The sequence below is a fragment of the Eucalyptus grandis genome, chromosome 11 (assembly GCF_016545825.1).
Source record: "Eucalyptus grandis isolate ANBG69807.140 chromosome 11, ASM1654582v1, whole genome shotgun sequence".
NCBI lineage: Eukaryota > Viridiplantae > Streptophyta > Magnoliopsida > Myrtales > Myrtaceae > Eucalyptus > Eucalyptus grandis.
This window is the reverse complement of record NC_052622.1, coordinates 29696682-29722671: the sequence shown is the minus strand read 5'-3', so window position 1 is coordinate 29722671 and position 25990 is coordinate 29696682. Positions and strand designations below refer to the sequence as shown.

The window sequence follows — 25990 nt, the reverse complement described above, 5'->3', positions numbered from 1 at the left end:
TTCCGCTGTATTAGAATAATACAGTGATGTTAAGTGGATCTTGGATTCATATGAGACAAAATCCACAAATGAATACGTGTCCACCTTGTGGAGGTGTCGCAACATAAAAAGCAATCGAATGAAATTGTGAGGGAAATGACAATCCTGCTCAATCAAAATTTGACTTGGTTGAAGTAGATGATTTGATGATGAAATTATTGTAGTCATTTTCCAAGCCAATATTTTGGCAAATGCAAAAGAATTTACCTACCAAGCATATATGCTAAAAACATAATGCTTTATCCTCCTAACCTCTAGTAAGAAAGAAGAAGAAAATATTTATCTTGATGATTGAAGAACTACTCAAGTTCTTGGGAAGAAGAAAAATTTCTCAAACTCATATTAAAATTGAGGTTGAGTAGTTGAGAAATTTCTTACTGTATGTTCCTATGGAAATGAAATGACACTTATGTCTAGATATTATGATTGCCAAAAGGCAATAGCTATTGCAAAGAATGAAACTTTCAATGGCAAAAAGAGACGTTTGGTTGAGACGTGATGTGGTAAAATAATTCCTTATAAAAGGGATTTATATCGATCGATTATGTTAAGTCATAAATGATTTTTGCCAATCCTTTGACTATACATCGAGAGGAATGAGACAAGCCAATTGAAGAAAATCAACAGTGATGGTAACCCAACCTATGTGATTGGCGATCCCATGAATTAGGTTCATATGGGTAATAACAAGTCATTTGTTGATCTAGTGCACTATTAAAATTTATTGTCCATTCTAAGGTGAAAATAGTGCAAAATTACAAGGAAAAAGAGGTTGAGCTAAGCTCTTAATGAAATTCCATAACCATTATTGGTGGTATATTAAACTGCATAATACACTTGATGGAATCACCTATATAAGTGTGGAGTGGGGCCACTCCTATAAGATTTTTTGGCGAAAATCTCTAAAGCACTTATGAATAAACCAAGCATGCGCATGGCCTATTAACGCAAAACCACATTGAACAACAAAGTTTGTGGGAGTGTAATGTGATTGGTGAAAATTATAATTCACAAAAGAAATTTTTGGTTCATAGAAGTTTCAAACTTCACCAATAATTTCGTGAATTATATTTCATTCCTTCTAGGGTTGGTTCATAGCCTAACAAGCACCAATTCCAATGCATTACTCTCCAATAACCCAAAATTATACTATTTTCTTATCAAAACTTTCTGAAATATGTGGGAGATTGTTGGATATTTCAGCAGTTTTGAAATATTTACAATAATAGCTTCGATAAAAGTTATGACCGCATTGAAGACCATCATTATTTTTTAACGGTCACATAACGGTTTTTAACGGTCATATAACGGCTTTTCAATCGTTTTGTAACGTTTAATTTATTTCTCAAATAAATCGTCCATTATTTTACAACGGCTCTTTTAACGGCTCTATTTTGTCTAAATATAAAAATAAGATCTCATAAGACACAATATGTTCATATATCTTTTCTTTTCTTTCAGCTGGGTTATACACAAAAGTTGTTCTATTTCCTTCTAATATTCAGTGCGGAGTATAGAGGAAGGTCTGTTGTATCTTGGGAGGATAGCCGCCGAAGCCTTACGCACCGAGTTTCGTACTCCGAGGGGCGGAATTATCCTTAAGGAGAGTGTTTGCACGCCTCAGACATTTGTTTTTCTATTTTCTAATTCTTCATAATGTATTAGCAGTTGTTATTATTTCTTATGTATTCTAAACTTTTTCCAACAAATATTTGGCTCAAAAGGATTTTGAAACCTTGTTTTACAAGTTATTCCCCCAAACGGACTCGAAAGCAAAACCTTAATGTAAAACCGAACCTATTTCCCCGGTCGAACTGCCACTAACTCGGAAGCACCGGTTCCCTCTGGCTTCGACCGGTTCGATTCTTCCCCACTTTGGAACCGGTTCAGCTCGCACTCTCCGTTCCTCTTCTTCTCCTTCTTCGTCTCTCTCTCTCTCTGCGCGACTCAAAGGGAAGGGAGAAGAGCAGCAGAGGAAGCGATCGATCGGCAGGTCGAGCGGCGCCGGAGATCGGAGCCATGAGCGCGTCGGGCGGCGACGTGGAGGCGGGGTTCGCGAAGCTGCAGGGGGAGGACTTCGAGTACTACATGCAGACCTACTCCATCGTCCTCGGCCGCAACTCCAAGAAATCGACGGTGGACGTCGACCTCTCCAGCCTCGGCGGCGGCATGAACATCTCCCGCCACCACGCCCGCATCTTCTACGACTTCTCCCGCCGCCGCTTTGCCCTCGAGGTCCTCGGCAAGAACGGCTGCCTCGTCGAGGGCGTCCTCCACCTCCCCGGGAACCCCCCCGTCAAGCTCGACTCCCAGGACTTGCTCCAGATTGGGGACAAGGAGTTCTACTTCCTGCTGCCCGTGAGGAGCATTTTGGGCGGGCCGATCGGGCCCCGGCACCACGTGGCTGCCCCGGCGGGGGCGTATGGGTATCCGCCGCAGCCGGTGGCGGCGGGGAGGAAGGGGAGGGGGAGGGAGGTTTATGAGGAGGAGGAGTATGGGGAGGAGGAGGAGGAAGGCGGTGCTGGTGGTGGTGGAAGTGGCGGCGGTGGGAAGAGGGTCAGGAGGGATGGGTATGAGGGGGCTTATGGTGGCTACGCTGGTGGTGGGTCTGGTGGCAAGCAGGCACTGGGTGAGTTCTGCTCTCTCTCTCTGTCTCTCTGTGATGTCCTCTTTCTTGATTACTCTTTGATTAGATTTTGTTAGGAAAAGGGGACGACAAATTGGAAGTCTGTGAATTCGGATTGGGGGTAGATGGGGGAGAATTTGGGTTGAGTTGTCTCTTAAAGTCTGTTGCTTTGTCGATTTTTCTTGACATTGACGCGTTTCCATTCTACTGCCTTGGTGGTTGGATCAATGTTAGGATTTGTTGTGCCCGTGCCACTTCCATATGCAAGAAATGGAATTATTTGTATTCTAATATCTCTGCCATTCCAATCTCTAATCGCTTCTCCCTGGAATGGGGACTTTGAGTGTCTGTTGAGTTTACTGGCATCTGTTATGTGTGTCATGCCTGGTGTGCTGATGCATTTAGTTCTCCATATTGGCCTATTCTATAACATAACCCGAGCACACTGTTTTTTTTTTTTCCTTCGTAGCAAAAACTGCTATCCTGAATTTTGAGGTCAATGCCTTGTTATGATAAATGAGTTGTGAATAACAAACTGCAGTCTGCACAGATGTAGCTGATGATATCTCATAAATTAGTCATCAGATGGCTCTATGCCTATCTTTGCTTGATATTTAGAAACAGGACAGAAATTTCAAAAATTAGCTCAACATCGTTTGCCACAAAACCTTCTATGGTGAAAAGTGATTCTCTGCCTACTTGCAATACCCTATATTATGCACGCACTTACTACCTCTCCACATTCTAGGCATGGTTATAAGTGTGTGCTTTTTGCAGAAAACATCTTTTTTTTTTCTTTTTTTTGAGAGCTACTGTCATAACTATCATTGGGGGAACACCAAATCTAAAAACAACCTACAGTGTGTATTCAGTGTGGTAGTGGCTGTAGTCCTTGCTTCTGAGATTGACTCATAGTTTGTCCTCTTCCAGTGTGCTTCCTGCTTTTTGTCCAGTGATTTTGTGGACAATGCCAAGTTTCTATGCTTTCAATTTGCAGTTCTTTTCAGGTGCTATGTTGCATGGCCTGTATATCTTGTTTGGAATATCCTATTGTTCACACACGCGCACGCACATGCACACGCACATGCGCAGCTGTTGAGGACAAGGAAGCTCAGTAAAACTTGGGAATATGAAGTAGTAAATTGACCTTGTTTAGCAGAGCATTATACTTTACATATAATTGTAATTGGCACCTCAAATGAGAATTCTAAAATCCTACTGTGGTTTGCAAGCCGACAGCACAATGTTTAGTCCAGTGATTCCTAGTGTCTGCATATTCCTATTTTAAAGTCAAAGCAGTAGTTCTTTAAATGTTGTGGATCCCCCTAATAGTATTTTAGTTCATCATCTTCCTTGTACACATTCATCAAAATCCTTACATGGCCTCTATAGTTAGTCCCAAGTAGCTATCATCATTTGTGCATATGATTGTCGGTGGTACCTGAAAGGAAACTTCTTAGGGTCTTTAATCCTGCTGCTGCTTGCAAACTATTATTCTTAGTTGCATAATTCCTAAGCTCTGTCTATTCCTCCTCCTGTGGGAAAGCTATAATTCTTTGAATATTGTTGACCCTCTTCATAGTGACTTTGTTGTTCATCTTCTCTTACCCATTGGTCAAAATCTTTAACCGAGCTGTCTCTTTATGGAAGTCCTCATTAGTAGCATTCGAGATCCAATCACCTCTTTTGTTTTGATGATTAACCAGATTCTTCTACATAGTCTGAGCAAGCTTCTCCCCTTTCCCTTCTCTTCTTGGTAACTGCAAGCTTGACAGAGTATACCCAGTGATCTGAGGCTTCAACAAATGCAATGTATTGCAATCAAGGTTTCAAAATGTCGTCTTCTTGATATCTTCAAGCTGATAGCATCTTTTGGTTTCTATGTAATTCCAATTTATATTTTTTGTGGTTCCTGTTATGGCTATTGTGGAGACTTGAATTCGGTTTAAAACTGTGTCATGAAATTGCGGATTGGTCTTTTTGTTATTGATGCTGGAGCACTGTTGTTTTTCTTAGTTGGAGATTCAATTGTGATTGATATCTTGTACATTGAAGTGATGATTTTTTTCCTTTGCCATGATATTATCTCTTGTCCAGCTGAGAAGAAGGGAGACAGCAGATCGAGAATTGACAGAGATGCTGATAACCAGCAGCTTATACAGTTGGAAGAGAAGGATGTGGTATCATCTGTAGCTACAGTATTGTCTGATCTTTGTGGTCCGGGAGAATGGATGCCCATGGAGAAACTTCATACTGAGGTAAGTAATTGAAGAGCAAATTTTTTTCTATTTTCTTTGAATGGATTGGCTAGCCTGGTCTACTCGCGTGTTCTCAATATCCAGAAACTGCCTTAAAGTCACTGAAACAAACAAGTGGCTGTATCTCGAATGTCTTATCTTCCAGAGTCCAGGCTTCTGATTTTGGCCAAAAGAAACTTGGGAATGGGTTTATTGATCCTGTGCCAAAACAAGTACTTGATATGAAGTCTACAGCTCAAACGGTCATTGTCCACTTGAGTTGGCCATTAAATTTCACTATCAGAAAACTAGGATGTATGGTGATATATTATCATTGAGCCATTAGGAAGATCAGCCAAATTCTTGTCTTCAGATTCCATATATTGCTTCAAATATGAGATTTTTCACTTATCATTAGTAAGTTCCCCTTTATGCCCACGGCTACCTGGCAACTAATGCGTTTTCTTAGTGTGCATTTGACTCAGCAAGAGATTGACATGATGATATGGGTTTAAACCAAATTCAAAGTAGCAAGCATGCTTTATTTGATCGTCATGGTTATTTGTAATATTTGTCTTCTTCTCTTGCTACTTGCATGGAATTCGTTTCCTGTTCACAAATTGTTCCCTTATTGATACTCTTATATGATATCTGTTTTAACTTTAATACTGTCTAATATAGTTTCCAGTGATTTTATCTTCCAACTTTCTTGTATTTAGTGAATTATGTACTGCTCAAATTTTTTGGACCAATGGGTATTGCTAACTCACGGAATTTGTTCCTTTAGCTGGTGGAGCAGTATAGCAATGTTTGGCATCACAGTCGAGTCAGGAGATACCTCACGTCTGAGGACTGGCCTGGCCCGGAAGCCAAGGGAAAACCTTGGTATGGTTTGCTTATGTTGCTGAGAAAATATCCGGAGCACTTTGTCATCAACACGAGGTCAAAGGGTCGGGTGACGTTAGAGTTCGTGTCATTGGTCTCTCTGCTCTCGTAACATGATAATGAGAGCTGGTTCTTGCTGGGGCAGCTTCTAGATTTTCTTGTGTCAATCTGATCTGGTGTACTTTTTACCTGTGATCTTAGTACTTATGGATGGTGTTGAGCTTGTCACAATTAAGTCGTTCCGTGTTAGGATTACTTTAGTCTTTCCTTTTGCTAGCTTTTTCCTGTAAAGGATGTTATCTCTTCGTAGTTAGATATCATCTATTCTTTTGCCTTCGATATCGCAATACTAAGCCCCTTTTTAGGGGTAATTTAAGCCTGAGGAGAAATCTTCGGGACGAAATGATAGTATCGATTCTTTTAGGTCTTCTGAAATGACTATCCCCCCAAGGCTGGTGACCGAATCAATCAATGAAGACGAAAGTTAAAAGATTTGCTGGAGTAGATATAAAACCCAAAAGAAGTAGAAGGCTCTATAATTATTTAAAAGCTGAAAACCAGCAACGTTGCTCAATAAGTGAACTGCTAGCATTTTCCAGTTACCCAGAAAGAAAATCTTCGTTTCCACAAGCTAAAACGTGGAAAAACTTCTGCACAAGCCATGTGGAGGATTCATGATCATCCTGCCTCGAATCACCTCACCACAAAAATCAGTCTTCCCTTTAAAAGTTAATTTGAGCTGCACAGGTTCCTCTAATTTGGACCAAGCTTTCTATAGTGTTACAAGTTACAACACGCCTCTCATCCTAAACTTATCACTGCCAGATTGAAGAACTGCTGCTGATGTAGATGGAACGTAATCAGATCAAATGAGCTCATCCAAATCTCAACCACTTTCCAAGGAAGTGCTCTTTTGCTAAAAACATCAAATGGGAGATTGCCTTCAAAGGAGCCAAAGTATAACCATTCGCAAAGCAGGTACAACAAAGTTCCCAACTGGGTCAAAATTTGGGTAACATGATAAAGAGTCTCCCGCCAGGCACTCTTATCTTTACCTATTTCCTATCACTAACCCTCAATTTCCTCAAGAATCTTCTTTGTTCAGTTTACCAAGCGTTGTTTGGGAATAGAGCTTCTGTTCCCTAGCTTTCTTTGCAGCAAGCTGTTCCTCATCAAGAATCTGGATTGGGGACCACTCCGGCAGTTTCAACGAGTCACTGCTCTCCAAAATTGGTCTCAGTTTCAAAATAGCAAAGTCCATAGCTGTCCCGGCTACAGCAAACATAAATGAGTATTTGATGGCTCCGGCTTGTCCACCTGGTATTGCAAAGCAAACAGATGCAGATCCTTTTTCCAAGGCAAGATAACCAAAGTACCATGTAGAGTTGCTAAGAATGAATGACAGAAGTGGCTGTTTTAACAAACCAGCAAATAGATGCAATGTCTGCACATTGACACTTGTTAAAAGAATACTAGGATGATTGGGCAGTTCCACCGAAAAAGTTCCTGAGTCTATAGAGCTTGTAGCATTAGAACTTCTCAGCAAAGCATAACAAAATATTAAATACTTCCTCATTTAGCTGTCTTCTAAAGCTGCTCTATACAGAAGATAAACCCAAATATCCTTGCATAACCTTATTAAAGCCCACAAGAAAGAGGGATGCGGTATTCAAAAGACAAGCAAATAAGGAGCTGAGAAGAAAAATACAAAGTCACCACAACATTGACATCATAAGACAGTATACTGGTAATCCTAAAGCCATTCATTCAAGATCAACCTGAACTTCAAAGCTGAATCTTGTCGCAAGGATCCTGAAAATAGAGACCAGTATGATGAACGATAGTAATCATTGAAAGCCACTGTAAGCTTAGTCCAACTCCATTCTGCTCACCCATTCATGACACAGATAGACAGACAGAGAGACAGAGGGACACACACATACACAGATATATATATGTATATATATATATATAGAGAGAGAGAGAGAGAGTTCTGACCTTGGAGCCGCCCGAGGATAGCACCGCTAGCAAAGCCACCAATGGCAGAGTTTAACAGATCATCTGGTTCTGATTTACGAGTCACTCTTACAAACTCGCGGGTCCCTGTCCATATGGAATGCATATAGTTGGAAGATTTGCCATTAAAAATACGATATGACTCCATAGAATCATCTAGATTGTGCTGCAGACAGACTGTCGTTGGTTAAATTCTTCCCTTGCAAAAGTTAGTATGAGAGTTCTGATCATGAGAAATAAACTTTGGTTCAAACGTATTACAATTGTTAAAAATTAAGTATTCTGTCCTTTATTGATGTTTACATACACTCCTTGATCTTTTTCCTTTCCAGCAAAAACTATCTAACTTGGGTTGCAGTTGTGCATTTCAATTGGTGTGGAGGTAATTAAAATACAGAGAAATGAGCCCAGCTCTCTGAAAATGATAAACTATATATTTGCATATACAAAGGACGATTCTGCCACAATTACATATAAATAGAGGATCATATGAAATAAAAGCGTATTCACAGACGAAACAAAAGGCAAACTAGCTACCACTGTCCCAGGCATGACTATACATCCTAACTGGCTGTACCGCTCATTCCAGAAGCATAGCACCTGGCAGTACAATGAATAATGCAACGAGGACCGTGAAAAATTAATGCATATCCGTGATTCCACTCTCGTGAGTACAGAAGCCCAACTTCTCATATTAGGTTGGTCAATTATTAATTGATAATTCTAGAAGCTTGCTCGCTCACTTTGAAACCTCTACTACGGCAACCTCTCCTCTGATTCCTGCATTGTTTGTCCTCTTATCCTATAGAGTCATGCGAGCGGCAATGGAACATTGAAAGTAGATGAAAAGAGGCAAATGAACCCTAGCAACGCAGTCTTTTACTAGTATGCAATCATCAGCTACTTGTTGAAGAATCTGAAGTTTAAAGCAGCCAAAAGCACTAAAGCAATCATCAGTTTCTACCAAACAGTCGCCGCCCAATTGAGAGTATTCACTGCCATACACTTAAGACTAATATCCAGGAACACCATCGTCTCGAGCAGTTTTCGACAAAACTAAAGCCCCAACTCCGTATGTAAGCCGACTCGGATAGCAAAATGCAATAAGAGGAACTCACCGCAGTAGCAACCCATGACGATGGCGAAATTCGCAGCATAAGCCGCGGAGATATTCGCGAGGCCGTGAACTTTCCGGTGCTTCGACACCAACCCGTATCCGCCGCCGGCAATTCCTGCCACCCCAGAGACATTTTCGAAAACCCAACACGCGAAATCAATCAATCAGCAATTCAGCGACCCTCCTGGACTATATCAAATCGAGCAACGGGGCAGAGAGGAGGAAGACGAAGAAGAAGACACGGGAAACTGCAACCGCAGGAGGAGACAGCGAACAACGGACCTGCGAGGAGAGCGGGAAGAAACACACGGCCCTTCCAATCGTCAGAAGAAGACGACGGCGACGGCGATGGAGGTGGAGGTTCTGCTTGGGAAGGTTTCGGATCGCGATTCGAAGCCATTTTTTTTTACTTCCGATGGTGCGAGCCCTTTCTCTGCACGGGTTCGATTCCTCGGAAGGGAGTGAAAGCAAGCTCGCGTCGATCGCGTTCGGCGCGACTGGCAGAAGGCCTCGTGTCGCGAAGTGATGTCCCCCCCGCCGGCCGTTTAATGCCACGGTGGTGTGGATCCTAGGATCAGCGAATCGGCTTTAGAACACGTGTTATAACGAGGCCCAAAAGAAGGAAAAAAGCCCTAACGTTTGTAGCTTCACCCGACCGGTCAAGCTCGACAGTCAAGCTCGACACGATTGGTTGGTAATCTTTAAGCACGCCAACAAGTCTATCTCATAGAGTTTTTTTTTTTTTTCTTTAGTCGGTCCTATTCTAATCCTATCCTAACACTCGCTCTTAGATTTTTACCTTACTTCCTTACAAGGCATAGTTACCAACACGTAAAACTAATTCGTCCTCACCCTCCCTAACTCTTAAGAAGGTAGAAATTGAACCCCCCACCTTTCCTTTTCATATTGAAAGAACAAATTCAGTAGTTTTCTTGAATAGAGGTTACAAGGGCAAGGGGGAGCGATATTTTAAAGAGCCCACCGTGCTGGTAATTGCTCATTTCTCACGTTTACCGGAAAAGTCGATGGAGTTGAGGGATCTCACACATGTCGAATCAACGGTGATGGTTCTCATAAAATCCCCTTACTCCTCAAGTTCTTGCATGCTCCAACATGCTCGAGGAAGTTCTTGTATTGACACTGTCATAGCGTCGTGTGACACTGATGTCCCCAGAACCCCAGGCAAACTCATGCATCAGCCATCGCCAAAAAGCCAATGTATAATGCACGCAAATTTCACAGAAACTACTACGAGAAGAAATAGAGCTGCAAAATTCCGAACTTTTTCCTTCAGGAAAGGCGAGATTAACATTTTTTTTAGTTCTCGCTGCAATTATATATATGTAGGTTGATCGGCAGGGGCGACATATCTGACATTACAACTTATTTCTCTTCAAGCTATAAGAATTAGCTCGCTAGGAGTAATTAGAATCTAAGATATTAATGCCCTAATAGGGGCCTTTAATGACCAAAAAAAGGGGGAAAAAAGTCCAATGCCGACCGGCTTGAGCTAGACCATTAAAACTGATCGTTCAGCCTCGTTTCAAATTAAACTTTCAGGAGACTGAGGTGTCTGGCTCCACCTCTTCTGAACCCGACAGGCTATTGGCTTCTTCGCCATCCCAATCACCATTCTCCGGTTCGGGCTCGGATTTTTTCTCCGATCCTGCCCCAACCCTTCTCTTGTGTTCTGAAAAAACCTCAGAGATGTAAGAACAAAGAATTCAGCGGAATAGAGTGGCAATGTTTCTTCAGATTAGATGCACAGAAACTATATTACTCTTATTGGTAATAGCATGGCGTGTCCTTGCCAGGAACTCATCCCAGCTCAGTTTCGCGAGCTCTTGTTTTTCCTCCTCTGAGAGCTCAAAGTTCGGTTCTCTGCCACACATGAAAGCAGCCCTGCAGCATGTAGCTTGGCAAGGTTAAGACTTTATAATTACTCTGTTGCATTCTTCTTTGAATAATTTAAAAAAAAATAAAAAATTATGGCTAACCACAAGTTCAGTATCTCAAAATCAAGCTTAAAACAGTGAGTTTCAGTTCCTCTTTAACGACAAATAATCAGAAAACGGGACATATGGCATAGCAACATGAAAACATCAACTAGAATGGAACTCTAGCAATGCCGAGCATACTTACAGAAGTGTAACACTATTATTAAGCTTATACCTAACAACCAAAACAAAAATGTAATTCCCACAAAATTTTCCACTGATAGAGAATTCCTCTGTGTTAATCAAGATACAGCGATATTCCTCATCTTATTTGGTAAAGGAGATGTCTATCATCGGAAATCCAGTCAGCTTAGAGAGAGATGCCTACTCTACTCATAGTTTTTCAATGCTAAATAAACTATGCCAAAAAAATAAACGGAAGAATATCATGAAAACACACAATGCAGCATGGTCAATGGGTAAAGACGAGTGCTTTTGACAACAATATCAATTCATACCTGTCATAAAGACGAGCGGCGTCTTCTTGGCAACTGACAGTGCCCAAGTGAATCTGTTTCTTATCAACTTTTATTGCAGCTTGCCATTTCATATTCTTAAAGTACACACCTCTCATGAGACAAGGTTCTTGGTTGTGATGATGTTTTCTCCTGTGCCGCTTTCTCCTTTTGATTGCTTGTCCTGAAAATGAGTAACCCATGCTTCAGACTTCTGAGTGAGGTTCATGGACCAGAAAGCTCCAACAGAATCCTCTGTCACCCTTGCATGCACTATTTGTATGCTGATGTTTCACATAATAATAAAAAGGCATACATGATTCAAATTGCGGCACGTCAACTGACAACCAATTTTCAATCAAGGAGTTACTCTTAACAGGAGATCTATTCCTTAAAAAGAGAACTGAGTGGGGACAAGAGAGTCTTCATAATATGAATTCATAGCACGTCCACAGGATCAGGCTAGGTTCATAAAGTGTTAAAGACAGATTGACAGCTTTCTGTACAAGCATACTTCTTACAATTCAGAGACATGTACTCCAAGAGACCCCATTTTTCTTCATTTTTCTTCACAGGCACTTAGCTTTCATGGGCAATGAGTTACTTTAGCTACTGAAAATAGTTATGTGGTCACCAGAGAAGGTTACACTGGACATGTAATGGGGCACCAGTTAGGACACTGTGTATAGGGAAATACCAAAAGCGCTGAAGAAGACTATTGGGAAATAACGATGGATCTATGAGTCAATTAAGGATCCTGCAAAGGCTTGGTTCATGAGATTAGTTAGGTAAATAAGACTCTTCTACATACTTAATATATATGGCAAGCCAGCTTGAATCACTTTAAGGAGTTGCAGAAGATACAAACATAAAGCAAAAGCTATAAAGGAAAGCAAACATTTTGCTAAAATGAAGTAACTACCATAAAACCCAGTAGAAAAGAATTACTCATTGGCATTATTTTTTTCTCTTCTACTCATTTAGTCACAATAATTCAGCCACGCCACTGTCACACCAAAAAGAGAGTGCAACATGCTGCTTCCTTTATTCTTATCACCATATTTTAGACTAAACGAAGACATGAGTAACAAATCCATTTATCTCTAAACCATGCAGAAGTGTTGAATCATGGACTCAACTCACAGTGATTTCTGTCTTCTGATTACCATCACTTTTTTCTAGTGTGGTTTGTTGGGTGAGTTATAGTACATGTAGACATGCTACAAATAAGCCCAAAATTTAAAAACTTTTGGCTCCTATCGTAAGACCTGTCAGCTATTGATGGTAATGGTGTTGAGATATATGAATGATTTCTCTATTGCCATCTCTTTAAGGTGTCCTGTTTATCTTAACAGGCAGAATTTCCTCAAGTAAACATCTGGATCCTTATTTTAGCAGAAGTGGGTTAAGAAGGTCACTGTAGCAGCCACAAGCATCAAGCCAGAATCAATGGATCCAACTCAGAACCTTAAACAGCTACTCAGTGCATAAAAGTTCCTATTTAGGTAAACCCATTTGATAAAGGCTTTTTGTCATATCATATATACTTCTATAGAATGTCATAATACCCAAGGTAAATTGTTAAAATGTATGTGCACTATCATTTGAGGAATTAAGAAGATTCACCCACAATAAAACAGGACAATAATCAAGGCACAAACCTCTTAAAGTCGAGTAGCTAGAAATTAAATCTGAGAATCAATCAATTTCTATAAAGGGAACAAAAGGAAAATGGCTGTGTAACCAGCACACCATCTGAATAGTGTAGGGTATTAACAATTCAAATGCATCATATAGGAAAAATCTGGCAGAGCAACAAACCTGAAAAGTCTTGATTATGTGGCTCCTTTGAAGAGCTAGAACCAGAAATATTGGAAGACATGGATCCTAATTTTGCAAGTATTTTCTGGACAACGACATAAAGAAGGTGTAAGCACCAGGTTGCTGGGAAAACAAAGAAGGTCCAGCAAGGATCACAAGGGATTCTATTGACAGTAGCATTAGTGTTAGAAAGTCCAACCTAAAAGCTTAAGCTAATAGGTTGAGAGAGACTATTTGAATATAAAGAGCATTTAAGACCCTAAGTCAAGCAATGTGAGATAAACTTCAACATCTTTTCTCACGTGCAAAGTGGATTATGAGCAGCACATTAAATTTTGACTACGCACATTCAAATGGAATTTTGACCATGCACATTCACAAGGGGATAAAATTGGCTCTAATACCATGTTAGAAACTCCAATCCAAAAACTTAAGCTAATAGGTCGAGGGAGACTTCATGAATATAAAGAGCATTTAGGACCCTAAGTCAAGCGACATGGGATAAACTTCAACAATTAGTAAAATGCACATGCTTTGCATGTGAATCAATTAGAGATCGAACTTGGAGGTTGTGTGTGAAGGTTGTTTTTAGACCTTGAAGAATATAAACATTCAAATGACATCAGATTTCTATCTGACTAACAGGATAAGTCAGACCATTTTACAAAACAAAGAGATGGAGTTATTTATTACAACCAAGACCCCACATCCATCTTCCAGATTTGCATGAAACTGAAAAGGTGTTTACATTAGCAACCAATGTACCAATCTAGCACACTGCCATCTCAGACTCGCAAGGAGCAAGTACTCAGTCAATTTGGCCAATCACAACATAAAACCTTCTATGAGAGTACAATGCATCAAGAAAATTCATGAAACCAAATACTTAAGCTAATAAGGAAGTCCTGATTAGATTTTATAACGCATGAGAGGTAAGATTCTGAGTCCTTCCCAGTTCCAATATGATTGAACTTCACAAAATGAACATCCACCAATGCAAGAAAAAGCCTAAAATTGGCAGATTTTTGAACTGATAATGCAGTAACACATTGAGACAATCCTTTGAATGAAAAATATCTCTTCACCAACGTCCTAAAGACAGCTCCACCATAGAACGACATTTTCTCTCTAGAAAATAAACCTTTTTCTTTGCTAATTTGGCACAATAAATATTGAAATAGTGGCGATAGTCCAGAGCTATGACTGTCGAAAACTAAAATAGGAGAATATAAAATCTCAGTAAGTATCCAATGAGTTTCCTTTCCTGGCAATGGCCAAATTTGAAACAGAAATCTAGCGCAATAATAGCAGTTAGAAAGAAGCTGATCTCAGGAAAGGACAAATGGAGATACTTCTTACTTCTTCTGGCGGTTTGACATCATCCAGAGGCAAGGGATGCACTGTCACAAGTTTTGCGTTTTGGTTAGGAGTATCATTTGCATGTCCATCGGATGACTTGGGAAGTGGAGCCAAGAAAGAAGCTTTCCCTGAAAAAATCAATCATATGCAGTAATATCAAATTACAGAACAAAGTGGCTGTCATGAAACCAAGAAGCTAAGTACTATTTCAACCTGCGTTAAGAGAAAAGAAAAAACCATATCGACAACAAAGCAGAGCCCAGAGTACGGGATTATACAATTGTCACAGTATAAGTAGTTTACAAATATGGAAACTAATTTACAACGAGCTCTTATCCTACACTATGATTGACTACTGCAGTAAAAGACAGTGAGATCGTGTAAAGTTTACCTGAGCAGAGTCCTAAAAGCTTGCGCCTTCTTAAGCTCACCATGGTTATTCGGAATCTCGTCTCTGTGCACGATGGTCTGGTTCTTCAATCTGGATATGCATCACTGTGGTACATAAAACATAAAGGAAGATAATCCATGAGAAAGAATAAAAAGAGAATTAAAAGATCTTCAACTCTGCAGGTTTCTAGTAATTACCATCATTGCCAACAAACAAGTCAGGCGACACGTGAACAAGTACTCAACCGACAAATCCCAGAACCAAGAGTTGACGCCGTATGCCACACCAAAAGAATATGGGCACACAATATGTGCCCTCCGCCAATCACACTTAACAAGAACAGGATGATCAAGACAGATGATCTGCAGAAGTCCTTGGTTCGGAAATTTATCACCAGTGAGGACTGAATGAGTTGCAAGCTGGAGTAATGTGGCTCAACTCAAGCTATCTTCCAAGCACAAATGACCTAAATCAATTGAAAAAGGAAGCATCTCAAGAAGAGAACATATTGAGCTATGCCTCATAAGTCAAATTTATCGTCCTGGAGCATCATCATCATCTAGAGTAGTCACAAGTAACGCAATTAAGAAAAAGAATTCCCAGCAAAAATCACATTCTAAGGAGAATTAGGACAACCACACTCCATCAACTCCGCCAGCTATTACTACGATACCAGTTTTGGCTCCCACCAGCTACAACTATCTTAATGGGCTAGGCTAACGAAAGCCGGATAATATTATCGATACCATGCTATGGCTGTCACTGTGGCTACCCCAAATTAAGCACCTGAGAAGATCACAGTTCTCTACGCTCTCTCGCACTCACAAATCCGTCCCCAAAACAAAACCAGCTGCAGTTTCCTATGTAATTTATGGCAAGACCCATATTCAGATGATTATAACAGCAATAACGCAATGCCAGATTCCAGACCACCCAAACGAGGCCACCCCAACGATCGAGATGAACAGAGAACGTGTAAGGCCCAAAGCAATCCTCGATTCGATGCAATCAACTCGCACGAGCACAGACCTCTCTGAAGAAAAAGAAAGGCACGCGAAGCATTGTGGATAAGGTGACAGGGTCGGCCGCCAGCTGAACATGTAATTTCTACTCCTGAATTCGTCGGAAAACAGAACAATCTCGCACACTCACGCGCAAACAAGCGAACCCACAATCGCAGACCGAGAACGGCGGCGAGCATGGGCAGAGACGACCACCTCGGTCGGAGGAGAATCCATGTCCGCCATCCATCTCCCTCCGTCCACAAAAAAGCTAAGTCAACCCACCAACCTACCACCTTTCCTGGACTAGTCAACAGAACCCCCCATGTACGAAAATACACTCCCAAATACAAAAAGCTCATCCGAAGCAACCAGGAAAGACGCGACAAAAAATCAAGAACCACCCAAGCAGACCGGCCGACCGACCGACTCGACTGGACCCGACCCAACCCAACCCGATTCTCACGCCTTCCCCAGGAGCTCCCACCATCGCAGCGAGAGCGAGCGAGCGAGCGAGACAGAGACAAAGACCAAGTCAATGCGTACGTACCCGGGAGAAAGATAAAGGTGGCGACTTGACTGGAGGACCCGGAGGGAGACCGAGGGGCAATCGAGAGGGGTTGGTCGTGGAATCCGGGACGAGCTGGCGGAGGGAAAGATTGGAGAAGAAGGAAAGATGGCTAGTGAGAGAAGGAGGTATAGAGAGAGAGAGGGGGATAGAGAGAGAGAGACAGGGAGGGGGGAGGGGTGTCGTTGCTCATGCATCTACCACCTTTTGTTTTTATTCACTTCCATCCCTCTCCCTCTCTCCACCTTTCCCATTATGGCTGGTATCGTTTTGACAGGAGGGAGGGAGGGAGGGAGCGAGCTCTTCTTTGGAAGAGGAGGAAGGTGGCGGCGGTGGTGGCGGCGGCGGTGGTGGTGGTGGTGGCGGTATAATGGTTGAAGCGAGGGAGCGAGCGAGCAAGAGAGAGAGAGAGAAGAGAGAGGGTTTGAATAAGAGGGGAGAGAAAGGGGGACGTGCTTTGTGTGGAGTCTAGTGAGAGAGGGTAGAGTTTTCTCCTCTTCTCTTTTACTGTTTTGCCCCTGGGATGGGGTTGGCCAAGATGAATCCCCCAATGGGGAGGGTGGGGGATCTTTCGCGATCCGCCGAATTACGAAATTGCCCCTCGCTCTTGTGCCCTTTTTCCTTTCTCTTCCCCACTTTTTGCTTTCGTTTTTTTTTTTTTAATGTTTTCTATTTTCGTTTTTTTCCTCTCTTTTTTTTTTTTGGCAGTCCACGGCAATCTCGACGAGCCGGACATTACTTGCTTGGATCGGGTTCTGCTTAATTGACCGAGAAAATTGTCATTTTCCAATTTCGGGGTCATTTGACCTTCTTCTAAGAGTTCGGTTGATCTTATGTACTTGCATAATCATTAACCAATCACTTTGGATAAGCTTAGGATACGTATGTTTCGATGAACAAAAGTCGTTAACCATAATTTAGAAGATAACTTACTCTTTTAGCTCTATTGATTAGATCTCACAAGCAGAATGGTTGTGCTTTCTTGGAGATCATTAAAGAATGAGATGTCATTAATAGGCATTTTAAAGAAAGTATTTATGTATATTGGAAATGTCTTTATTGCAAAAATAATTTCGTGGTTGTAATTATGGGAGTATTAATTTATTGTAGTCGCAAAAAGTAAATTGTCTTTAAAAAAAAAAAAGAAAAAAAAATCGACATTTCATTTACCCTCTATGCATGCGATTTCTTCATCTCTTTTATTTTTTGTTTCAAACATCCTCGGATGACAATCGGTTGACGGCTCCTCCCGGAGCTCTTACCGATGGAGTCATTTCACACCTCGATGTCAACTCGTCGTATTTCGGAAGGCGAAAAGATTTCCAAGGATTCGGTTGTTTCGCTGATTAAAAAGCAAATGATGCATCATACTTCTCCCTCCCCGAGGTCAAGCAATTGAGCTGAGGACTTGATTTTTATAATGGCGTTGCCGCACCAACCCCACAAGTGTAGCATTTTAATTAGCCCTTCTCTTATAAGAGAAGAATTAAATAGAATTGACCTTGACATCCTATGGCATGCTTCTAGTATTATATATAATATACATTCCTTCCTCAAAAGCATAAGTACGCAAGAACCAGACAAAATTTAACAAAAAAATGGGTAACTAAAATATTGAGATGAGGCTCATGCCAAAAGTAGGAATCCAATTCGAGACAATTTTTTTTTTTAATACATGTATCGATGACGCTGGTATTCCTCAGCATGTGTCCTAAATACGTGCTCTGTCACGAAAGTTCTTCTTCCACCCTTATGTTTAGGTAGAGGAATCTGTCTTGACAAAGGACACGGGTGCTCAAACACCGCTCTGAATTCAAACTCAATCGGTTACATATCTCTTTAAATAAATTTCCAGAATAAGAGATTGAACAAATCGATGTGGAATACACAGTTAATTAGTGAAACATGTCCCATGCTGCATAATTCGATAGGGTTTACCTAACTAAGGTTTTTAATATTTTAATCGAGAGAAGCGGAAATAAGTTGGTAACATACTCCAGGTCTAAAATTTAAAACCTTCTCACACGGCATATACGCTTTTTAGGACCCATTAAAGTGAATTTCTCTTTGTTTATATAAAAGTCTTCCTGAGTGGGTTTTGGTTTAAACCCGTCGTTGGCTTCTAGATGAGATTTGGACAGATTGAAGTCAAATAAAATCAGCGTCTGCTGATAGGGCGGAGAATTTCCTCCAGTGGCATCGATTGATTACGTGAATCTTATTCAGATATCTTTGAAAATCAGAATCCCACCTTGATCCATCCCCAAAAAGCGAAATATGTTATACACGTTAGAGCAATAAAGACCTTTCAAGAGATCTCGACCGTACAATCAAATGCTTGACTCAAATACGGTGGATTTCTTTTTGTTTTGTTTCGATTACGGTAACTCGTACTTAAGAGTAACCTAGTGGGCCTCGCCCATCACTACGTGGATCTAAGCTTATGGGATACCATGTCATGTCATTAGGGATTGGTCGGGCAATGGGTCCAAATATTCGGTGCCATAGAAAAAAAAAAAATTGGAGATTGGTTAATTATGTCTGGATTAGGTCCATTTAAAATCCATAAATTTGTTGTGAAAATGCAATTGAATTGTAAAATTTTCAAAAAATACTAACTTGGTTTTTTTTTATTATTATTTCATCTTTCCTACATCGCATTTTATTTTTTTTTTCCCCATGGTAGGCCACCCACGAGGACCCAGTAACTCTTTTTTCAGCTTGAGTTTTCTTTAATAATTTTTTAGTCTTTTCACTTCTCAATCTAATTTAATTTAAATTGGGGGAAGAAAAAAAAATAAAAAAAAACGTAGAAAAGATAAAATAGTTGAAGAATGGCACGTACAAAAAAATAACAAAATTCCAAAAATGCTGTATTAACATTTTCATTAATTAAATTAGCAGAGTGACTTGATTGTATCAATTTAGTATTTTAAAAAATTATAGGATTTAATTGTACTTTATATTTTTTGAAAATTTTAGGATTTAAATGCACTTTTACCACATATTACCAAAAAATATAATATGGATCATATTTTAGGGAACTCCACTTTATTTTATTTTTTTGGAAGGATTTTTTATGCGGTGCATGAATATTAAATACTCTAGAACCAAAGCAAACGAGAGAAGCAAGACACTAAAACAAAGAAGGAGGCAAAAAGAAAAAAAGAAAAAAGAAAAAAAAGACCATTTCAAAGCGGGCGTCACTGTTTTTGTAATTTCGTCGGTGCATATCACGTCATAAGTTCCTCTGGCACAGGTGTGGGGGAGGGCCGTACAAGATGTGGGGCCGGGTCGCGGGGGCACGTGGGTAGTTCCGGGGCCGGATGAGGGGCAAAATCGGAAGAGGGGAATTATTAAATAAGCGTGAGTTAGTTGGTGGCGAGCGAAGGGCACCGACGAGCGGTGATTGGATGGGCGGCCTGCCATATAAGCAAAGCGACCCCTTGTAGATAATGTTGCGGTGTCCCGCCCACCCCAAACCCTAATAACTCCAATCATTTCCTTAGCACAAACGTACATATCACATATACATACATTTCCCAAAACTCCCCCAAATCAACTTAACGATGATAATAAATAACACTAATTAATTCCTAATTACTCTCCAAAATAAACATTAATAACATATTTTTTGAGACGCTAACTCAAAGTCGATGTTCAGGTTCAATTAGCTTGTTCCATTAAAGTAGCTCGAAATCATATGATGCGCCTTGTAGTGAGATTGTATTATTGAGATGGTTCTTGTTATGTCATTTTTTTTAACTCGATGGTTTACTTAGATTGAGAAAAGGAAGGAAGTAATTCAACTACTTAATGAAGTTTGCCGAACTCTGTCTTGATCGTGATGGGCGGTGATGAAATGTTCTTGGAGATTATATTAATGTATCTTGGTTTACTAAGCCATAAACTAACAATAATGCCCATTTGTTGGGATGGAAAATCCAAAATTACAAGATGTTTCCTGACCTTTCGGGCAACTAGATCTCTATTTTCGCCCCTAGCTTATTTTAGAAGAAAAAAGTGATATGCCGAGATGGACCACATCCATTAACAGATGCAACTCATTGGTAAAATGACATTAGGAAGTCCTTTTCAATGTTGCTAGAGAAAATTAGGATAGTTTTATCGATTCCAGTTTAATCTTAGTTAATAGTAATACACAATCCAGTTCAATCACTTAGTTTATCGAGGTTTTATTTAAGCTAAACAATTTGTCCAAATTTTTCAGAGGATCATCTAGCTAATGGCATACTAAAATATCGCCCAATTAAAGTGTAAGACGGTGTTTGACTACCCAAATACCGAAAATTGTTTCGTAAGATTTTCTGAGAAGTGACATAATATCATACATTTCATTGTACAAAACATTGAAAAAATGTTTCTTTTTTAATAAACTTTTCAATGTTCCGTGGCAAAATATCGTATCATAAAAGAAAAAAAAAAGATTTGCACAACATAATATCATGACATGAGAAATCTTTTTGGTCCATATCAAATCTCATCAGTTGACGTGATAGATCAAATGTTCGGATTTAATTGATTAGTAAAACTCACATAGTAGTATTTCAGGAGTCTTTTAAGTAGTTGGAGCTGCATGCTTACGTTGCTGATCGAGGGGAAAAAAAATAAAAAGAAGAAAAAGAAAGTAGACTTGCCGGATCCATTGAACCATCTTCCGAACGCCAACCGAAAAGAATATAAATACATAATAATATAAACATCTGGCAAGTGAGAGAAACCCAAGAAAAGGGTTAAGAAAATCAACTTCGGCGGCACGTGCCAATAAAGGGAACTGTGCCGTTCACACGAACCGGATGTGGCAGCCTCGTGTCGTCGAGCTCACGAACAAAAAGCCGAAAGTAGCCGCATGATTGTTGACTTCGCTGCGCGTCCGTATTCTCGGTCACGGAAAAAATTGGACATCGGACACGCGATAGGTCCACGTGTGGAGGCTTGCCGGTTTTTGGTAATAAAGAAGGAATGGGAGCCTCGGAATCGACAGTGGGCCCTCCTCCCAAGGCCCATTGGCTCGTCATCTGATCTTCCTCGGCCGACCAGAGCCCATTTATAGGAAGGTGTTCGGTTTTCTTTCCTCGTATTGATTGCACCGGATTTTTTTGACTTCTTTCCACTTTCCTCTTTCCGTCTGGGTTTGTAACTGAGTCCAGCAATCCGCAGCTCATTGGCTGTGCAAAATGCGTAATTAGTCAATAAAAAAAATTCCATTGTCAGTATCAATTAACGTCTAACTATTTCTATGAATGACAAAAATATTTTAATTTATTTATTTTTGTAATAGATATTATTAATTATTTTTAAAAAATATTTTTCATATTTTGAGTTTTCCATAAAATAAGTGCACCCTTTAAGATGTGTTTATATTGAGGAAAAATTCACAAAAAAAAAGAAAAGAACTTTGTGGGAAACCCTTCTCTAGGAAAATGTTCTTTCCTTTTTTTCGATTAAGAAATTCGTTTTTCAAACTTCAAAAGCGTACAAATTTTCGTTGGCTAATCATTTTTAGCAAACCAAATGCATGCATCGATTTACATTTAACTATAAACGTGGATGATGAAAAATAAATTTTTAATCATTCATTTTTATGAGCAATATAATCGATCATTTTTCGAAAAATGTTTTCATTAAATGTACACACCCTTCAAGGTGTGTTAATTGAGTAATACTTTTCAATAAACAAAAATTTAGGAAAATGTTTTTCCCTTTTTTGGATTGGGGAATTCATTTTCCTAACTTTGAGTTTTCAACATTTTGTTGACCTAAATAGTTTTTCATTTGTTGAGAAAATTCCTACAATATTTTAAAGTTGACAAAACTTTTTGGTTCTAATACGTATGTTAGAGCATGTTTTTGTATTAGTATGTTTCTAAGGTACTATTGGAAATTTCCGTCAAGGTCTATTCTATCTTGAAAGCATATCCTACTCTGATGAGTCCAAAACGAGGAAGAGTCCAAAACCAATCTTATCAAATTTGTGGCCTAGATCTAGAATGAAACTATTTTAGAAACTATTCAACAACAACTGATTTCCTAGTCAAGGATTTCCCTTTCCATATAAATAGATTAATTGAGTCAATCCTAAAGATAAGTTCCAAATGAGGAAGTATCACTTATGGAAACCAATATTTTGTTTGTATAAATGATCAAAATCAAGTAGAAATTCCATCATTGTCTTCAACGGCCATGAGATCTCTTTAAAGCATTTTGTCTAACAGGTAGATTGGAATAAATTCCTCCGGTGATTGACTAACAACTAGTGCATCTTGGAAGAGTATTTAAGGAGTCATTCGATCAAGAAAAATAGGGACGTGAATATGAAATTCCAAAGTCTAAAGTTGTTCTTGATTACTTATCTTTGTTCATAAGTACTTCAAATTGTGATCAAGAGAGAAAACACAAAAAGAGTTTCTTAGTGAGATAGCGTGACTTGCCATTGAGTGTTTGCATTCAAAATTTGTAATTTCTTGTTGATCTTATAGTAGAATCCAAACAATAAGCTATTAAGGTGAGAGAGTGGACGTAAGTTTAAATCTAAGTCAAACCAATATAAATTTCATGTATAATATTCTCTTCCTTTAACTTTCTTTATTTAAGTCTATTGCATACTTATAGGTTTTTGCGAAAGTTTGGTGTTTTGCATAACCGATTCTAATCCTCATCCAAACTTTGCTAGCAACTTATTTTATTCTACAATCATTTGTTAAAATTTCTTTTAAACACCTATTTACCCTATCTAGGTATTTGTACTAGCTTTATCACTGTTGACTATTCATTTTCAGCAAATCAAACACATGATTTTCAAAGTCATGGAATTTTTTGTGAAACAAATGCACCATGCTAAGGGAAAATTATCCAAAAAGTCAAGAATCTATTGCATTCGTGCCAATTTAGTTTTAAGCTTTTAATTGTGCTAATTGAGTTATAAGTTTTTTTTTTTTTTTTGGCAATTGAGTATAACTTGCTAATTTTAACTTAAAATTGATATGAATGTTGGTTATTCTACATAGGGGTGATCAATTTCTGGTTTGGTCTAGTAGTCCAATTCTAAGGTGGAATTGAGAATTGGATCGGGAGGACTGGTTCTCAATCTTGGGAATCGAGGACCGGACCGTTTGGTTTTAGGACTAGGAACTGAACTGGATCATTGATTTTGGTTGAGTTTGGTCTAATGAATCTAGCCATTTTTTCCCACTAAAGAATAAAGAATGGCCGTGTGTAACGAGAGAGAATGACAAATCTTAAAATATTGATGAAAGCGATAAGTGAAGAGTTATTGTGCTGTAACTTGTGATACCATTGAATGAGATAATATTTAGTTCACATTTTACTGAGTTTTTTGAAGAAACAATTAAAAAAAGGTATATGTAGCCGATTTGGCCTGATCCGATTCCCTCTTGGAACTGAGAACTAGACCACCTAGATATTGATTCCAATTTTAGGAATCGGTAATTAGACCGACATTCCCAAGAATCAAACCAAACCGGCTGGTCCAGCCCAATCTGGGTAGTTTTGTATTTGCGCGATTTGTTTTGCACACCATTAATTCTAAGTGTCATGGGTGGTATTGACATAGACGATTTTTTATTTTTATTTTTATTTATATTTATTTATTTCCCTTTTTTTTTTGCAAGCCAATCCTCATGTCGCCCTCGTCGGGCTTAGTAGAAAAAAAGGAAAATAAATAAAAATATAAAAATATAATTTAAAGAATGTATAAGAATTGTTCACGTCAGCACCAATCATCCTACGTAGTACTATTGGCATTCCTTTAACTATTTCCAGCTAAAATTTGTTGAATAAAACTTGATTGAATAATGTGAAAATTGTTTACAATTCAATTGGTACAATTAAAAGATTTATAATTGTATTGACATAAATATAATAACATTAGGTCTATTTTGATAATTTTTCCACCACGAGAAAAATCAAGTTGTGAACGAGTGTAACACTGCTCCTATGCTAGTGTTGAAAAGAAGAATAAGACCAAGGTCTTGAAAGTGGAGGATGTGCATTATTTGTAATTTCACATGATCAATATGTACGGAAAACTCTTTTTATCCAAAAAAAAAAAACAAATTTAAGGAAAAACTCGATGATTAGTTCAATTATTAGACATGACCATCATCAACTTGCTTAGAATGTCCTTCGCTCAAATGCTCCATATGGAACTAAAAAGTGCATTTGGCTACACTTCCCCATTAGGCCGATGTAACGAATGTTTATTTGCCGAGTATTCTTTATTAGAATTTTAGGAATCATCAGAACAATCTGAACGATTTTAGAATGTTGACACCTAAATTTTAACGGCCCGTTTAGTTATTTATCGCATTAAAAATTAGGGTTTAATTTTATAGCATATAGATTTAGGTGCATTTTATTTATTGGACCGGTGCGGAATGGGTTCAAATTAGTGGACTGCCCACAAATGAAAGAAAGTGGCGCCCATGTTTTTTTATTGAAAATTATCTCAAAAACAAAATTGAGATTTGATGCGATATTACGGTGGTTTTTGATATTTAAAGAAATCATATTGCAATCTTATCTTTAGTCTTTTGGTGGTAAAATCGTTGGGAATGTTAAAGAGGATAAGGGATAATCTAAAATATTTTGTTGTGGATAGAGATTTTGGAAGATTTTAGAGTTGGATAATGAAGCTTTATCTGAGTAAATTATCTGGAAAATCTTCACAAAAAAATTTGAGATTATCTTCAATTGTTGAGTCAATATACGAAATCTTCGTTGGTAGAACGGATTGATTTGCTCTTGCTCTATAAATAAGGGGGTTCAGTTTTTGCTTTGAGGGGTTCTCTTCGTCGGAAAAGTAAAAAAAAGACAGGTTTTGCTTCTGCAAAAAAAGAAAGTGCAAAAGGAAGAACTCCAGAAGAAAAAGAAAAAGTCAGAACGTGAGAGAGAGAGGAGAAAAGTAAGAACAGTAAAGGTTGATTTGACCTATACTGTTCATCACCTTCCCCAAATCCGCTGCAACTCGCGGAGACCCGACGCCGGAGCTCCGACGAAGCCCGCCGCTCCTGACCTTGCACCGCGCCCCCGACGACCGTGCTCTCGCCCTCGCCGACGCCGCGCCGCTGCAACACCCCCGCTCCGCCCGCGACGCCGCCCGTCGATCTCCGAGCTCCGCCGCGCCTCCGCACCGCCACTGGTTCGCTCGCCTTTGCCACGCCGCGCTCGCCCGCGCCTACGACGTCCGCAGCTCCGCCGCCGCGCCTCAGCCCGTGCCCCGTCGCCGCGAGCCCAGCGCCCGAGCTCCGCTCCTGCAGCTAGATCTGACCATTGCAACCTCCGTCCGACGTTGCTGCCGAACCGAGCCGAGACCCGACGCCTAGCCACCACCGTGCCGCTATTCCTGCCGCGACCCAACGCCGCCAGAGCCCACATCGCTGTTGCTCGCGTCTCCTCGGTGCCTGACAGCAGACCCGCCGCGCCCAGCGACACCCCC

At 39.8% G+C, this 25990-nt stretch overlaps 3 protein-coding genes across 6 annotated transcripts; 1 reads left to right on the top strand and 2 right to left on the bottom strand.

Moving 5' to 3' along the window:
• Window positions 1-1951: 1951 nt before the first annotated feature.
• Window positions 1952-6126, top strand: LOC104425713 (FHA domain-containing protein FHA2). The gene is made up of 3 exons (XM_010038493.3): window positions 1952-2668; window positions 4763-4923; window positions 5690-6126. The coding sequence occupies exons 1-3, from the start codon at window positions 2059-2061 to the stop codon at window positions 5897-5899; spliced, it is 981 nt and encodes a 326-aa protein (XP_010036795.1). The 5' UTR covers window positions 1952-2058; the 3' UTR covers window positions 5900-6126.
• Window positions 6127-6361: 235 nt separating this feature from the next.
• LOC104425712 lies at window positions 6362-9492 on the bottom strand. The gene is made up of 4 exons (XM_010038492.2): window positions 9203-9492; window positions 8922-9035; window positions 7786-7890; window positions 6362-7104 (listed from the first exon to the last, which is right to left on the bottom strand). Exons 1-4 carry the CDS (start codon window positions 9318-9320, stop codon window positions 6872-6874), a joined length of 570 nt encoding a protein of 189 aa, XP_010036794.2. The 5' UTR covers window positions 9321-9492; the 3' UTR covers window positions 6362-6871.
• Window positions 9493-10194: 702 nt separating this feature from the next.
• On the bottom strand, window positions 10195-16936 carry LOC104425711 (ethylene-responsive transcription factor-like protein At4g13040). 4 transcript variants are annotated; one of them, XM_010038488.3, is made up of 8 exons: window positions 16495-16930; window positions 15141-15409; window positions 14944-15047; window positions 14553-14680; window positions 13194-13278; window positions 11376-11556; window positions 10701-10822; window positions 10195-10610 (listed from the first exon to the last, which is right to left on the bottom strand). In XM_010038488.3, the coding sequence occupies exons 3-8, from the start codon at window positions 14984-14986 to the stop codon at window positions 10477-10479; spliced, it is 693 nt and encodes a 230-aa protein (XP_010036790.1). In that variant the 5' UTR covers window positions 14987-15047; window positions 15141-15409; window positions 16495-16930; the 3' UTR covers window positions 10195-10476. The 4 variants fall into 4 exon arrangements, with proteins under 4 accessions (XP_010036790.1, XP_010036792.1, XP_010036791.1 ...); XM_010038490.3 differs by lacking the exon at window positions 16495-16930 and adding an exon at window positions 16096-16375 and having other exon boundaries at window positions 10417-10610; XM_010038489.3 differs by lacking the exon at window positions 16495-16930 and adding an exon at window positions 15973-16096 and having other exon boundaries at window positions 10417-10610.
• Window positions 16937-25990: the final 9054 nt, after the last annotated feature.

What these genes read in the sequence shown, in the direction of transcription:
- LOC104425713 (XM_010038493.3), top strand. Translation starts at nt 2,059, where the DNA reads ATGAGCGCGTCGGGCGGCGACGTGGAGGCGGGGTTCGCGAAGCTGCAG. An exon ending in TGGTGGCAAGCAGGCACTGG is followed by an intron (nt 2,669 to 4,762) that starts GTGAGTTCTGCT and finishes TCTCTTGTCCAG; the next exon opens with CTGAGAAGAAGGGAGACAGC. An exon ending in TGGAGAAACTTCATACTGAG is followed by an intron (nt 4,924 to 5,689) that starts GTAAGTAATTGA and finishes TTGTTCCTTTAG; the next exon opens with CTGGTGGAGCAGTATAGCAA.
- LOC104425712 (XM_010038492.2), bottom strand. Translation starts at nt 9,320, where the DNA reads ATGGCTTCGAATCGCGATCCGAAACCTTCCCAAGCAGAACCTCCACCT. An exon ending in TCTTCCCGCTCTCCTCGCAG is followed by an intron (nt 9,036 to 9,202) that starts GTCCGTTGTTCG and finishes CTGGGGTGGCAG; the next exon opens with GAATTGCCGGCGGCGGATAC. An exon ending in CGTCATGGGTTGCTACTGCG is followed by an intron (nt 7,891 to 8,921) that starts GTGAGTTCCTCT and finishes CCATATGGACAG; the next exon opens with GGACCCGCGAGTTTGTAAGA.
- LOC104425711 (XM_010038491.3), bottom strand. Translation starts at nt 14,986, where the DNA reads ATGGTGAGCTTAAGAAGGCGCAAGCTTTTAGGACTCTGCTCAG. An exon ending in GCTTTTAGGACTCTGCTCAG is followed by an intron (nt 14,681 to 14,943) that starts GTAAACTTTACA and finishes TGATTTTTTCAG; the next exon opens with GGAAAGCTTCTTTCTTGGCT. An exon ending in ATGTCAAACCGCCAGAAGAA is followed by an intron (nt 13,279 to 14,552) that starts GTAAGAAGTATC and finishes GTCGTTGTCCAG; the next exon opens with AAAATACTTGCAAAATTAGG.